This window comes from Emydura macquarii, unplaced genomic scaffold, assembly GCF_026122565.2.
Source record: "Emydura macquarii macquarii isolate MOO-44397 ecotype Brisbane River unplaced genomic scaffold, CSIRO-AGI_Emac_v2 contig_2676, whole genome shotgun sequence".
Lineage (NCBI taxonomy): Eukaryota > Metazoa > Chordata > Testudines > Chelidae > Emydura > Emydura macquarii.
In genome coordinates, this window is record NW_027132813.1 from 36242119 (window position 1) to 36257915 (window position 15797).

General features: G+C 37.8%; 1 protein-coding gene across 5 annotated transcripts in view; it reads left to right on the plus strand.

Moving 5' to 3' along the window:
- Positions 1–15797, plus strand: part of PAPOLG (poly(A) polymerase gamma) — a 57040-nt gene that overhangs the window by 32075 nt on the left and 9168 nt on the right. For 4 of the 5 annotated variants that reach the window (XM_067565195.1, XM_067565192.1, XM_067565197.1 and 1 more), the window contains exons 9-19: positions 1091–1229; positions 1422–1494; positions 1571–1691; positions 2168–2252; positions 3343–3396; positions 7378–7497; positions 7914–8023; positions 12253–12374; positions 12461–12636; positions 13075–13184; positions 13265–13491. In XM_067565195.1, coding sequence (XP_067421296.1) covers positions 1091–1229; positions 1422–1494; positions 1571–1691; positions 2168–2252; positions 3343–3396; positions 7378–7497; positions 7914–8023; positions 12253–12374; positions 12461–12636; positions 13075–13184; positions 13265–13491 — 1337 coding nt within the window. The remainder of the gene's footprint in view (positions 1–1090; positions 1230–1421; positions 1495–1570; positions 1692–2167; positions 2253–3342; positions 3397–7377; positions 7498–7913; positions 8024–12252; positions 12375–12460; positions 12637–13074; positions 13185–13264; positions 13492–15797) is intronic. The other variant, XM_067565196.1, reaches the window with a different exon arrangement.

Genomic DNA, 15797 nt, shown 5'->3' on the forward strand with positions numbered 1-15797 from the left:
GACTAATGTATAAATGGATATTACCTGAGAACTGTTGCTGTTCTAGACTTTTCGGTGCTTTGTGATAACAATGGCTACTCTTAATTATTTTGTCTTGCTTATGGTTCATGTGAGATGTTCTGAAATCTGGTTTTGATCTTTAAATGAAAATTATAATCACTAGCTGTGATTTTGGTTAGCCTGAAATAGGATGAGATTAGGATGGAAAAGTTCATGGGTAATCATGTGCACGAGACTATATATGTTAACTCAAGAAATCTCTTTGCAATTCTTTTCCAGTTTAATCTGCCTTGACAGGAGGGGGTCTCAGATAGTGCTGATCCAAAACTGCCAAAGCTTTCACACAACTTCATGGAAAAAGTCTCTTACTAGGCCACTGTCAAAACTTTAACTAGCTCTAGTCTCTGAGCAGGATCTGGATGGCATTGAAATCCTGTGAAGTCAGGGGGATGAGTTGCTGAATCTTGCTATAAATGCTTTCCTTCCCTGAGCGAGGCTGCATGGAGAACACTGATGAAAATGCTCATTGACTAAAGCAGCTACAAATACACTGTCAACCCTTTCATATGTGGATGTTTTTTTTTCCAATATCTTGTCTGTATTCTTCATGTGGTCTGGTTCGGGCCCTTCCACCGCCAAGCCTTGACAGGGAAGGGATTGTGATTGTAGCAAATTTCGAAGATTTCCGTTTCTCGCTGCCCAGAACAATGCAGGAATCAGTACAAAATGAACACCGCCAAAGAGCATTCTGGTTATGCAAAATTAGAAGTATATATGGGGCTTTCAGCATACCTTACTGTGAGGAAAGGGAAACTGGAATCCGATGAAGTGGGTTACAGCCCACGAAAGCTTATGCCTGCAGAAATTAAATTTGTTAGTCTTTAAAGTGCTACGGGACTCTCGTTTTTGGAATTAAATACCTTTTTTTGGCTTATAAATGGGAATAAGTAGACATATAATTGTAAGTATAAACCATAAAGGTTGGGTTGTAACCAGTTTTGTTAAATCTTTTCTGGAGCACTAAGTTTGGAAGGAAACATATTTGCACATTGAAAAAATAAAGGCTAACTCTAAAATGTATCTATTCTAGGACGTGGTATTTATTCCAATGTGCTGGGATTTCTTGGTGGTGTTTCCTGGGCGATGTTGGTAGCAAGAACATGTCAGCTATATCCCAATGCATTGGCATCTACTCTAGTTCACAAATTCTTTCTAATTTTTTCAAAATGGTAAGTATAAACACTTCTCATAGCAAAAAACTAATCTGAACAAATTTAGCAAAGCATTGTCTTGTCACGCTAGTTCTACACTTAATTAGACTTAAGCTAAATTTGTTTTCATTTTGTGTAACTTTTTTAAGAAAAATTACTTAAATTGACAAAACTAGACAACATATAGTCATTCTTTGGTCTCTTGTACAGGGAATGGCCAAATCCTGTGTTGCTCAAACAGCCTGAAGATAGCAATCTAAATTTGCCAGTCTGGGATCCCAGGGTATGTATATGATGTATCTTCCTGCTTAATTATAGTCATTTTAAACACGCTAAATGGAACCATTCTAATGCCACAGGTAAACCCATCTGACAGATACCATCTAATGCCCATAATCACGCCAGCCTATCCACAGCAGAATTCTACATATAATGTGTCTACTTCAACCCGAGCAGTAATGGTAGAGGAGTTCAAGCAAGGTAAAGCATTTCAAACCTCTCCATGCTTTTTTTCATGATCTAAAAAAGAGCCAAAGTAAATGGATGTCAAGTAAAAACTTGTTTTGTCTGCTCCTTTAAAAGAAAACACATGTTAATCAATTATATGCCATGGGGACCAATCCTGTCATGGCAGGAGGATGGAAAAGATGATCTAGGTCTCTTCTGATTTTCACTTCTAGGAATCCGTTTGAACTAGCATGGTGATGTGGGTGGTTAACTTTCCAAGTGTAGTAGATGACCCAGTTCTGTGCAGTAGGAATTCCTGCCTTTTGTTCTATACTTCAGTTAACCGTGCAGGATGATGATTCCTAGATTTCATATAGCTTTTTTACATACATAGATCTTAAAGGACTTACTATCTGAGTAGAAATTTAATGTCTTACCTGACCAGATAATGTCGACAAAAATATAAGCAGACTTTTTTTTTTTTTTTTTTTTTTTTTAATTAAATACAGGTCTTGCTGTCACAGATGAAATTCTCCAAGGAAAATCAGACTGGCCAAAACTTCTTGAACCACCAAACTTTTTTCAAAAGTACAAGTATGTATGAAATCCATTGTCTATCTGAAATATTTTGAACTATAATGCAATTGGAATACATTTTTTGCTCTCTAGTAAAGGAAGATTTTCCAGGTTGACGTGATTACCATTATTTTCTGTGTGCCTATAGGGATGTCATTTTCTGTCACCCTGTTCTACCCAATGAATTAGAATATTCTGAAGAGTAGCCTGCATTTTACTTTTACTAAGAAAACCTATAACTTTTATAGTAGGCAGAAATATTTTCAGTACCTCCAACTGTGGAAACAGTTGAAAGAAAAGGGAGTTGGAAGAGGCTTATTTCCACTTGTCGAAATTGCTGAACTGTTACCCCAAATTTATCCTAGATGTATGAAGAAGCACTGCTTAGTTCACCTCAAAGATCATAATTCCTAGGCTATGTCTTGCTTTATGGTGGCACATAGAGTACAGGCACTACACATGTACCTACATGTGGCAAAAGGTTCCAGCAGAGGACACTACACAGCTAAAAACAGTAGCGTAGATGTGGGAAGCACTGCTTGGGCGTGCAGAGAGTCATGTAGGGTGCATACCCTGGGGTTTCAGGTGTGTAGGACACTTACTCTACTTGCCTGAGCCATAGCTGTATTAGCAGGACATGCAGTATCTGTACTCTACATGCCACCGGAAGTGTGTAGATACACCCCTAGATGCATAGGAAGAAAGCATTGGTTGTACATGATTAGAGCTCTTTAAAGAGCCATCCTACAATAGTTAAAAATATTCCATCGGCTTGGGGAGATAATGCAGTTTGAAAGTATAATGTTTTAGGCTTGCTCTCTAGTTGAAATGTAGTATAATGCTAGATGAGTGGCTAAGTAGTAAGATGCAATAATACATTAATGAACCTGTATATTTTGAATTCAGTGAAAATGTGATCTTTCAATCTGTTCTCACTTAAATCTACACTGGGTAGTGGTGTAGTTTTCATAGTTCTGGAAAAGTGTGATCATCACTTCTTTCTTGTTCAGAAGTCTTGGAATTGTTGCCATGAGTTTTCTGTTCTGAGTTTTACAACTAAGGTCTATGATCCCAGAGAGAGGAGCTAAGCATTTTTAATGTTTTTCAGGCATTATATTGTATTGACTGCTAGTGCCTCTATTGAAGAGCACCATTTAGAATGGTAAGTCTTTTTTAAATATGGGTTTATTCTTTCAGTTGAAACATAGCTTAGAGTTGGATTTTTCTTAATGTAATGAAGAAAATGGAGGGAGCACTAAACTCTCCTTTGTTAAAAACTATGCAACTTGGAATTAACTACAGTAGTGTATTTGAACACCCAGGTGTGGATGCCAAATGTGGAAAAGCTTTCTGTAATTTTCTTGGAAAAGGTAGACAAGTGTTAAACCTCCAACCTTCTGGGGTGGTTTGTCAAAATACCATGAAATATGATGAGTTCTAGTAAAATGAAACAATATCTGCTGCTTAAGGACTGCCCGGCTATTTGGCAGTGTGCAAGTGGAAGACATGCTATCTGCATCAGGTAACTTGAAATTAAAACACGATTGAGACCCATAATCCATCAGGTGACCTATTTAAGCAGAAAACTTGCCATTTTTAATAAAGGTGGTAATTTTTGGCTGATCAGTATTGGTGGCCTATGTAGAAGTATGACTAATAAGGGATTTGAAAGATGACTAAGGATTGGGACATAAGTGATATGTGAAAAGAACATTTTTCCTTGTATCCTGAATGTTTTCTGTTTGGGTTTTTTTGGGGTTTGTTCGGTTTTTTGGGCTTGGATAAGCCTTGCTCCAGTCTAAAAGTCTCCCTTGTTATGGGGAGACTGAAGCAAGTGGGCAATTATTCAGTGGTATGATCACTGCTATGAAAGTGGCGCTCTCTAATTCATATCTTTCCAAATGCAAGATTTCTCATTTTCTTCTGAATTGTAAGTGTACACTGGGGCTTTACAACTAAGCTTCAGTCTCTCAGAAATAACCTCAGTATTTAGTGTCAACATGTTACATGATTTGTTCTTAAATGGAGGAGCTTCAATAAACAACTATTTCTCCAAGTTCTACGTGTGGAATCACACTTCTGATGCTGAGAGTTTAAACATAAATATGATCAAAAATAGCTAGTGGCTAATACAGGAAAAAATGGCTAACAGCACTGCCTTCAGATCAAGATCCTTGCTATTTAATATTAAAAGCAGTCAAAATTCAAAAACAGTTGTATAGCCATAAGCTTTTAGTAGGCTGCAGAAAACTAGCAGCTTTAAACTAATCTGCAAGACTCAGTGTTCTCACAATTTCAGAATAGCAACTGAAGAAAAAATTGCTTGGTACCACTTGCTATATTCTATTTGTTCAGATGGAGTGTGTTTATAAGTTTACCGTGTGTAGCAACACCAGATAATAGGTACATATTTCAAAAAATCCTCCTCTGTTCTGAAACTAACAATCCAAATGTGTTCATTTTAATCAAACAATACTATATTTAATACCAATCACTTTTTAATGTTGAAACTATGTATTATGCCACAATAGCCTATGTTAATCATTAGCTTTTTGTTTCTGAAATGGAGTGCTTATCTATATGTTAAGGCTCCATATAACAGTTAATGGGAGCACCCTGCTAGCAACTCCATAGTTAGGGTTCTGTTTTTTAAATGGAGCATAAATCTGTTACTGCTCTAAAAAATAAGTCTCTCTGTGATGCAAAATCTGTTTAGGGTTTTTTAGACCCTTTTGATTTTTCTGTGCAGCCTTGGCTTTCATAAGAAGGATTTGACATTTGGCTGTGGTTTTCCTTGGCAGTCTGACCATCCACTGGCAGCTATCTCTTTATTAAATGTATGCATGTTCACAGACACATATGGTAAAGCAGTATATACACCATTCATCTACAGACTCTGCTCCCCTCAGCCTCCCCTTCACATACTTCTACCAAACTACCTCTCTTAATGGTGTTAGTTGTGATGCACTGGGAGGGGGTAACTCAGAGGTGATGAAAAGGGAACAGCATTAAGGTTGTAGTGTTGGTGAGGGTGTCTGAGTATAAAAGAGGGCATATATTGTTGCTTATCCATTTATCTGTTTTTGTGTATTTGAGTCTGAGTGTTGTAACACTAATTTTTTCACAATTTTTTGTTCTTTGCTTTTATAGTATATTGTAGGTAATACACAATTAACGTATCCTTGTCGCAGTTTCAGAAAAATATTGATTTTTTTTTAACTTATCTGTTGTCATAGCTGGCTGCTCAAGAGCCACATCCATCCATAAAACATGAGTGTTCTGAGGCTATAATGTATGCTGTGTTGATTAATTATATAGCTGATTATTTTTACACTTGTGGTTCACTACAAAAAATGTTCAAGCCCAAATAACAAAACTTAACCAAAAATTATTGCCTATAGACATTGTCCAATACAAAAAGGAGACATACATACCCACCTTTTATAAATCCAATGCTTTATCTTCCAGTATGTTGACTTTATGCAGTAGGTGTGCTTCAGAGTCAACTCCAAAACTACCTCTGTTTATCATGACTGCTTACAAGTTAGATGATGTATAAAGTGCTTTTTAAGATCCAGCTCACCAGTTCTTTAACTTCTTGTTCTGTTCCTTTCATTATCTCTATTTTGGAAACCAGTTGGGCTTAGAAGTAAATCCCAACCTGTGCTAGCATACACCATTCAGGTATTTTGGCTTTGACAGGCTTCTTATCTTCTAATGTCAAAGCTGACTTCAGCTTTGCAAAGTGTTGTGGGAATAGTATAATGTATCCAATTAACATATATCTTCCCAATACCTATACATATTATATTAACACTGTGTGCATAATACCTATTGTTGTGTATATTATGCCAAACATGTATGATCGGCTAACAGCTGCTACCATACACTTAGGGATCATGTCAGAAGAATCTCCCTGTTTTTAGTTGTAGCATGACTGACGTGATTGTTACAGTTCATAATATAGGCTGAAACAAAATATGTGCAATAATCTAAGAAACAAGGAAATCACTCTTTGACATCACTTTCTGTATATAGTCTTTCTTCCTTTAGTCTTCCACACAGCCATAAGAGTTTTAAAATATTTTCTTAGTCAAACAATTTTCAGGTGGATTTAGGAGTCTATATACCACCTGAAAATTCTTTGTAATTTTTTTGCAATTGATTAGAAAATTAGATTTAAATATAAATAAATATATATATATATATATATATATATATATATATATATATATATATATATATATAAAAACTGGCTTCAAGTTAGCTGTATTTAAGAAACTGAGGAAAACCAACAGCTGTTCAGGTCTTCAACATAATGTTAAGTGTATTTCAGAATAACTTGGTTTATTCTGCCCTTATCATTCCTAGAGCCTTTCCTCTTGGTTTAGAGAAGGAGGCATTCTCCCTATACTTTCACTAGGATCTACAGCTAGAGCTGATTAGGAAAATGCCAACAAAACAGTTTAACAAAATCTAAATGTTTTGGTTTGATTTAGGCAGGGTTCTAATGGAACCCAGGCGAGGCTTCAACAGAACCCAAGTGTACCTCTGCTTTCTCTTTTACAGGGAATTCTGCAATTTTTTTTATTCCAAATCTGACACAATCAAAGAATGTCTAAATACTCCAAAAACAGAACCACCTTTCTCCAGTTGGCTCTAGCAAGAACTCCACTTTTCCTGCTAAGAAGATCTGTAGTGCAGTTCTCAAACAATCCTCCCATGCCCTCAAGCTGCAAACTAAAGCAACCTTTCTGAGCATAGTTGGCTTCAAACTGATTTTTCTGCCTACCTACAACCCATCCAATGTTGGAAGTTGCAACCTAGCATCTTGATCCTACAACCCCTTAGTGTCATAGGCTAGAATGTTAAGGGCTGTATTTTAACTCCTTTAGAGGATAATGGCTATTATGAACTTGTCACAAGTTTCAGTCTTGTAAAGCAATATTTAGTGTCTCCTGGGAACTTCCTCTAGTTATAAATTAAAGTGAACATTAATTTTGAGATCCAGCTTTGGGTTGCTGAATTTAAACAGTGTTGATTGGTCTGGTGCCTTATGCTTTTTAAATTTCTAACTGGTAGTAAAAACTACTGTACTGTGCCTGATTCAGTAAAACCACACTAACCTAACTGTTTTTATTAGGGTTGGTCTAGTTGAATCTAAAATTCGTGTACTTGTTGGGAACTTGGAGAGGAATGAATTTATAAACCTTGCACATGTTAATCCTCAGTCTTTCCCTGGCAACAAGGAACACTACAAAGAGTAAGTTAAGTTTAATATTTGTTTTTAAAGTTTAAGAATGTGATAATCTAGTGACTGTTGAAATTAAATTGAAGTCTGCTAGTCTTCAGTCATTCTAGCGATCTTGCAAGAATGCATGTGGAGGTATTTCAAGCTAATCAAACATTGCTTCCCAGCTGTGTAATTTCAAGAGAAGGCATTCTGAACATGTCTTAACATTTTAAGAATGAGTGAAATGCTGTACCTCTGACTAGGATATCAAAACACTTGAGCACTAAAGTACAGATTAAATCTGAAACCCTGTAATATTAATGAACTGCTAAATGATGTAGGAGATTAGATTATTTAATCCACTTCCTAAAGCAAGATTGGGAAACTCCAAATAGAACTGACATTTACACACAAATGATGCACATCTGTGAATTTTTTTTTTAAAGGAGCGACTATGTATCAATGTGGTTTCTTGGAATAATTTTTAGGAAAATGGAAAATGCAGAAAGTGTTAACATTGACTTAACATATGATATACAATCATTCACGGATACAGGTAAGCATATACCTCATTTTAATCTTGGTATGGCTTTTAACTTGACTCTTACAACATTAGTTATTGTCTGAGACAAACTCTTACCAAAGTGCCTGCTCCAGGATAGTTAAGGTGAGGGTCTAGGGGCACAGCATATGGAGGTTTAATTTTAAAAATAGTAAACTTCCTATTTTGAGGACAAAACATAAATCTCTTAGATGTGTACCTGCTGTAGCCATACAATAAGTGAGAAAGAGCATTACTTGTCAGATACACGAACCAAATTTGGAACATGTTGATGTAAAAAATGTGAAAACTGCTGAGCTGGAGCACTGTAGGCATAGAATCATAAAAGACCAGGGTTGGAAGGCACCTCAGGAGGTTATCTAGTCCAACCCCCTGCTCCAAGCAGGACCAACCCCAACTTAAATCATCCCAGCCAAGGCTTTCTCAAGTCGGGCCTTAAAAAAATCTCTAAGGATGGAGATTCCACCACCTCCCAACCCATTCCAGTGCTTCACCACCCTCCTAAGGAAAGTCTTTCCTAATATCCAATCTAGCCTCTCCCATTGCAACTTGAGACATTGTTCCTTATTCTGTCATTTGCCACCACTGAGATTAGCCTAGTTTCATCCTTCCCTAGAACCCCTCCTTCAGGTAGTTGAAGGTTGCTATCAAATCCCCCCTCACTCTTATGCAGACTAAACAAGCCCAGTTCTCTCCATTTCTCCTCAAATGTCATGTGCTCCAGCCCCCTAATCGTTTTTATTGCCCTTCTCTGGACTCTCTCCAGTTTGTCCACATCCTTCCTGTAGTGGGGGGCCCAAAACTGGACACAGTACTCCAAATGTGGCCTCACCAGTGCTGAATAGAGGGGAATAATCACTTCCCTCGATCTGCTGGCAATGCTCCTACTAATGCAGCCCAATATGCCGTTAGCCTCCCTTTGCAGTAAGGGCACACTGTAACCCGCAGATCCTTTTCTGCAGAACTGCTGCCTAGCCAGTTGGTCCCTAGTCTGTAGCAGTGCATGGGATTTTTTTCATTGTAAGTGCAGGACTCTGCAGCATTTGTCCTTGTTGAACCTCATCAGACTTATTTTGGCCCAATTCTCCAATTTGTCTAGGTCACTCTATATCCTATCCCTAACCTTCAGCATATCTACCACTCCCCCCCTCGCTTAGTGTCATCTGCAAACTTGCTGGGGGTGCAATCCACTCCATCCACCAGATCATTAATGAAGATGTTGAACAAAATTGGCACCAGGACCGATCCCTGGGGTACTCCACTTGTTACTGGCTACCAACTAGACATCGAGCCGTTGATCGTTGCCTGTTGTCTGATGATCTAGCTAGCTTTCTTTTCACCTTACAGTTCATTCATCCAACCCATACTACTTGCTGCAAGAATACTGTGGGAGACCATATCAAAAGCTTTGTTAAAGTCAAGAGAGATCCCTGCTTTCCCCACATCCAGTCTCTCACCTTAAAGAGCTCTGCTAGTCTTATAAACGTGACATTACTTACATCCATCGTTTCTTTTTTTAGTAGTAAAAAAACAGTAACATCAGAACCACCTGTAAAAATTAAAATACACAATCTGTGCATGTAGCACAATGAGTAATGGGGAAAGAGCTAAAACTCATGCAGCACAATACATGTATGAACCTATTCTCTGGCATAGTGGGCACAACTGGCTTAGCAATGTTAACTATGCACCTGCTAGGCCAAAGGCAGCAAAGCTGATGCCAGTGATTTGAAATAGATGCCTGTGAAGGCATCTCATGTATGGTCAAAAAGGGGGCATGAAGTTTGGGAACCCATACTTAAGACCAAAACAGTCTTACTATATGTAATTTGTAATAGGAATTGTCAAGAGTAGCAGTCAAGAACTTAAAACCCAATATTCTTCTATTTATTTATAGTTCTGAAATAAATCCCATCTGAGACTTAAAACTAGATTGAACATCAGAAAATATATTGTCATTAACACTTCTGCATTGGTAAGGGCATGACTACTGTCTCTTCCCCAGATTTGAGTACAGAGTTTTTCTAATATTAAACACACAGCCTTATTACTAGCTACCTTGACCATCTGAATCATCAAGTTATCAACTCTTCCCTTAGCTTTCATTTGTGCTGTTTTGGAACCACTGTGGTTCTAAAGGGCAAAAGTTAACTTAATCCCACAATTTTTTTTTACTTAATGTTGTTACATGTAATTACCAAGGCTACCTTAACTGAAAAACAAGCAGAGATTTTTAATTTAGTTTGTCATCTTCCAACTAACATGAAAACAGCATATACATGAAGTGTTATCAAATGCTCAATCTGGCTTGTTGCTCTTTGACTTAGTTTCTCAGAATTTTGTTGGTACAATGGTCTGAAAAGTTCAGTCAAATTCAACATGGAAACTCATGTTAAATTTCTGTTGAGTGAGGTAGCAGTGGTGCTTGGATAATATGGTAACTTCTAACAGTTCCTCGGGGCAAGAGTCTTTGAGGTCTAAAGCAGTTGAGAAGCTTGACAAAATCTGGCATACAAATGTGTAAGCATTTGAAAATCTTAGAAGTGGACTAAGTCTAATAAACTAGCATAGTGGGCTTCCACACTATCTGATGCTTATGTACGCTGCAAAAACTACATGCATTTATTTGAATGTCAACTCTGTCAACAGTTCTTTTTAACCTTTAAAACTTTAATAGCGCACTGATGTATTTTCTCTTGCATTTAAGCTGTTATAACAATTGCATATCAATGCATTTATAGCTGTTTTTGTGTGCGAACACATTACTCAAACTATCACCAGAGGCCTCTTTGAAGTCCATTTAGGCAAATGTTGGACCTTGTGTAAACAAATTATACCACTTTAACTGTAACAAGTATAGTTAATCGTACAACTCCTATATTGGTATAAGTGCATTCACAGTAGAAATGTGCTTCATATGGTATAACTTATTTCTTCCTTACCCAAGCTCTGTCTTGACACAGGCTTTCCTGATCAGACTGGCAGTGGGGAGGGGAGGTAGAAAAGATTAAGGGCTTATCTAAACAGTTTTTTGATACTGATTTGAAACCAATATAGCTAAATTTAGAGCAACCCACTAGTGTGGATGGAGTTATACTGGTGAATATACATTGGTAAATAAGTTATACATAAACTTACCAATATTAGCACTTTTATACTGATAGTACATAATTAAATTGGTACAAAAATGTTGCATAGACAAGTCCTTAAGAGTTAGTCCCATTGATTTGATTTAAATGGCTTTAAGTGGAGTAGGATGAAAGATCAGTGGAAGCCCAAGATCTTTTTAAATAATTCAAGTGTCCCACGTGCTCTTGGCAGCCTACTAAACAACCAACTTAAACTTAAACTTAAATTGCTATGCATCAGTTAAATAATGCAGAATATAAAGTCTAATAAGTAAACCCATAAGACCGAATCTCCACAATTGTGATGCCCAATATTCAAATCAGTAAGAAGGTTTGTAGGGGATGGAAACTGAAGATATTATTTTCAAGGATCATCCTCAGAAAGATGTGCCTAACTTTTTAACTATTTCATTAGTCTTCTTTTGTCTCTATTTCTGCTTTGCCTGTCTACTCAATTTATGAGTAGTCATGATAGTGAAACTAAATAACTGCATCAAGCTTTTTGTCTGCATTTTTAGATGCAAGTATCTAAACAGCAGAGTTATTTGGTCTGAAAGTTAGATTCAAATATCAATTACTCAGCACTGTTTGTAGAGGCTAAAATTAACTGAACTTTCAGTCCAGAGAATCAGAGGATTAAATTTCAGATTAGTCTTTTAAAAAAAAAAAAAAAAAAAAAAAAAAAAAACACCCAAAACCCTACATTCCTTCTATGCTCCACCACTGTGGTTTTTAAGTTTAAATAACTACAGGATGGTGACAGATGACAGACTACAAACATCAAATGGACTAGGATGGTTATGAAATGTAAAGTAAAATGGGCTTCCGAGCATACAGTTTCTTCATTTCTTTTGCCAGCTGAGGATGAATTTGGAAATTCTCCTGGTAACCTTCGGTTGTAGTTTTTAGTTTTAAATGAGCATCAGCATATTACTGACAACCTTCTAATACGGTATTTTCAGTGTAAAAACACTTAATGAAAGCCTGCTGTTAGCTTCTTCGTTCAGAAACCTAATTTTACAAAAACATAACTTAAGTTGAAGAAACTGGAACCTACATATATTATGGTTTAAACTGGGTAATTGCTTATTACAGTTCATAGGCAGGCAAATAACATCAATATGCTAAAAGAAGGCATGAAGATTGAAGCAACTCATGTGAAGAAAAAGCAATTGCATTATTATTTGCCTGCTGAAATCTTACAGAAAAGAAAGAAGGTATAATAGTTTTGATCCTTCACATAAAATTTTGTGTGCATGTTTTGTTTTGTTTTTAAATTCTATCTTGTAAACTTTGTTTTCAGCAAAGCATACCAGACATTGGTCGAAACATTAGTGGACTTCCATTCAAAAGGGTTTCAGTGGATGGAAGCTCTTTGGATGGTTCCACGAACATAGACATAGGAACACGATATAGCTCCCCTTCTTCGCTAAACAGGATCTCTAAATTGGACAACTCCTCTCTGGTTGAAACAGAAAGGTTAGTAGTGTGTAAGCTTGTTCCAGTATGCCTTGTAGCAATGTAAAGGGCTTGCAAAGGATAACTTTGCCTTTTTATTGTGGATAAGTTTATTTAGAAGCTCTTTCTTTCAGTCTTTATATAATCACTATTGCAGGTGTACTACTTAGATTTTTTTTTTTTTTTTTAAATTAAGTTTACACTTGTGGTCTTGCAAAATAAATATATGGATTAATTGTACAATCTTGCATACCTACAAACTTTGAAGGATAGTGACCATGAATAAATAAATGGCAGCATAAACTTAAAGGCACTTGTGCCAGAAATCAACTGTCTTCAATATATATGCATTTTCTTAGGCCAGTGGATAATGCAAGGAGATTAGTAAAAACTGTACCGCTGATAAATTAGCTTTGTAACCTAAAATGTGTAAGTGCATATACAATTTTTATTTAACAGGAACACTGTACTTCAGAGAACCAGTGCTTCTACTAGTAGAGAGAAGCCATTGAATATCACTATGCCATCAGTGCCTGTTAAAGGATTGTCCATTCCAGTTATTGGGTCAAGTATGTATCCAAACATAGTGAGGAAAACGTAATCTTTAACTCTATATAACTAAATTTTAAAGGCTGTTTTCCTTGTGCAGAGACAGAGATTACAGGTACAACAAAAGCAGTGCTACCTTCAACTGGATGCACCATTCCTACAGTAGTAGGACGAAATGTGATTCCTCGACTTATTACGCCTCCTCCTGTACAAGGACAACCACTCCTAAATGGAATTTCAACTATAAACTCTACAAATTCTGCACCTAAAAGACCTCATTCGCCTTCCTCAGAAGAATGCACTAAAAGGCTGAAAGATGTAGAAAAGGTAATAACACACTTTTAATATGGAATCAAAGGGAGAGAGAGAGGTGTACAGATAAATTTCAAGAGGTAATGTCGTAAATTCATTTTTAATACTGTCCTGTAATAAGAAATATCTAGCTGTCAGAATTAGCCTAGGATTAAATTTTCAAAGTTTGTATATGTAGAATATACTTCTCAAATCTGACACCAGAGTTTCATTCCAGCAATCCAGTGACTAAATAATAAGCTTTGATTGAGCTCTCAAAAAGTTTGAAACTATTGCTATAACACACACCATTAGATGCTTCTAGGAAGAGAAGGCTAAACAGTCTCATAGGAACAGCATCTAACCTGCAGCTCTATGAAACATTTAAAAGGATTCTTTTTTAAATAGGCTTGTCCTTTATTTGTTGCTTAGTGACTTAAAAAGAGGGCCCAAAATTTCTTAGTTTGGCTTATTTTAACCATAGAAACATCAGCATTAACTTCTGACTATCTTGGTTAGTGCCTTTCATTATAAAGGTGGTATTGAAATCTTTACCAAAGCCTGCCTTTCTCCAAAATGTTTTAGTCATTGAATTTTGACTAAAAAGTCCAAATTTCTACTTTGAGTGATGGTCCCTATTGTATTCCACAGTGGAATAATGTGTGCACAACATGTGTTGGGAGCCGGAAAATTTGAAAGTAGTGTCCGTTAGTTCGTGCGCCTTGTGCCTCCATCCAAGGGAACAGAAGGCAGAGTAGACTGACCACCTCTCCAGTTACTTTTCACTGCTGCATGGTCTGGGTTGGAACCTTCAGTGTCCGCAGCTTTGGCTATATCCTACAATAAGAATTACCTAATTTTGTAAACCGTTTTAACCATTCAGTGTTTTATAGATTTGTTTCCCAGGGGAACTCGACCTGTTTAGGTACAGGACTATGCTCATAACTCCACACATCAAATGCTTTTTCCTGCCCAGGATCCTTCTCTGTCAGCAACAACCACCAGCGCTGTCTACTGCCTTGGGGAAGCCCACATCATGGCGAGGTGCAGTAATTGCCGATTATTCTGCGCCGTATCCAAGAAAGGCAGAACTTTGTCTCTGCAAATACCTCATTGAAAAGACCATGAGGCCCCAGTCCGACCCAACTCTGAGGAAATTGATAGTTGGAAGGAGTTTGTCACCTGTCCCATATACAGAATTGATCTCCCTTCCAACTTTACTGACTCTACTGCCATTGGAACCAGAATAAGACCTCTCTTCAGGAGATTCTGAACCACTCCATGAATTTTTTTCTTCCCCTACCCTAAGTGTTCACCACCACACAAGATCTGTGCCAGTTTGGGACCAACCTCTGCCTCATCTAACTTGGAGCCTCTGGTACCCCATGCCATTGGGGTCTTTGCTCCCACCTATTGACCCCTCCTACTGGCTGTACCAGGAGCCTTGGGACCAGAAGCCCCATGCAGAGTCTATTTGATTTAAGGGGATGCTCAGATCTGCCCCTAGATTCCTCCTAGGAGGAGAAGGAACATTACGCTTTGGAGCAGGTGGTTCCACTGGAACCAGAAAGACTGCCATCTTCATCCTTAGATGAAGTGGTGACTCGTGTCTCCCCCACCTCCCCAATGATGTCAGGCAGTTCCAGCAAAGTAGCTGGAGAGCTTCATTCCTCTCGAAGATCCAGAACTCCCAGCACAAACTCTTAGACATCCTCCATGCATCCAAACCCAACTAATTAGCTCCCCATTAATGAAACCACACTGGAGCCATTTAGGACAGTTTGGCACTTACCTGCCACCTGCACGCCTACCCCAAAAAAGGCAGAGAAGTGTTCTTGCATGCCAGCCAACGGAGCAGAATCTTTGTCTTCTCACTCTGCTCCCAACTCTGTGGTTCATGCCACTTCTGAAAGGGCTGAACAGCAACATCCTCAACTACCCCTGTTGATAGAGAACAAGCACCTGGATGTGCTGCAGAGAAAGGTGGTCTCATCATCCAGCCTCTAGTTCAGGATAGCCAACTACCAGGCACTAATGGCTAAATAGGATTTCCTGACCTATGCCGAGTTTACTGACAGCCTTTCACAGCTGGACAGAGTTGATTTTTCAAGCTCTGATAGACAAAGGCAAACTGATAGCCAGGACTACTCTCCAATCTGCAGTCAATACCACTGATACTTCCTCTAGAGCTATGGCTACTTCTGTCATCATGCACAGGGAGTCATGGCTCCATGAGTCAGAGTTCCCTACAAAAGTCCAAAAGACTATTGAAGACTTCCCCTTGATAAAGCACACTTCAACAGAAAACAGATGAGCCCCTCCATACCCTGAAGGACTCAAGG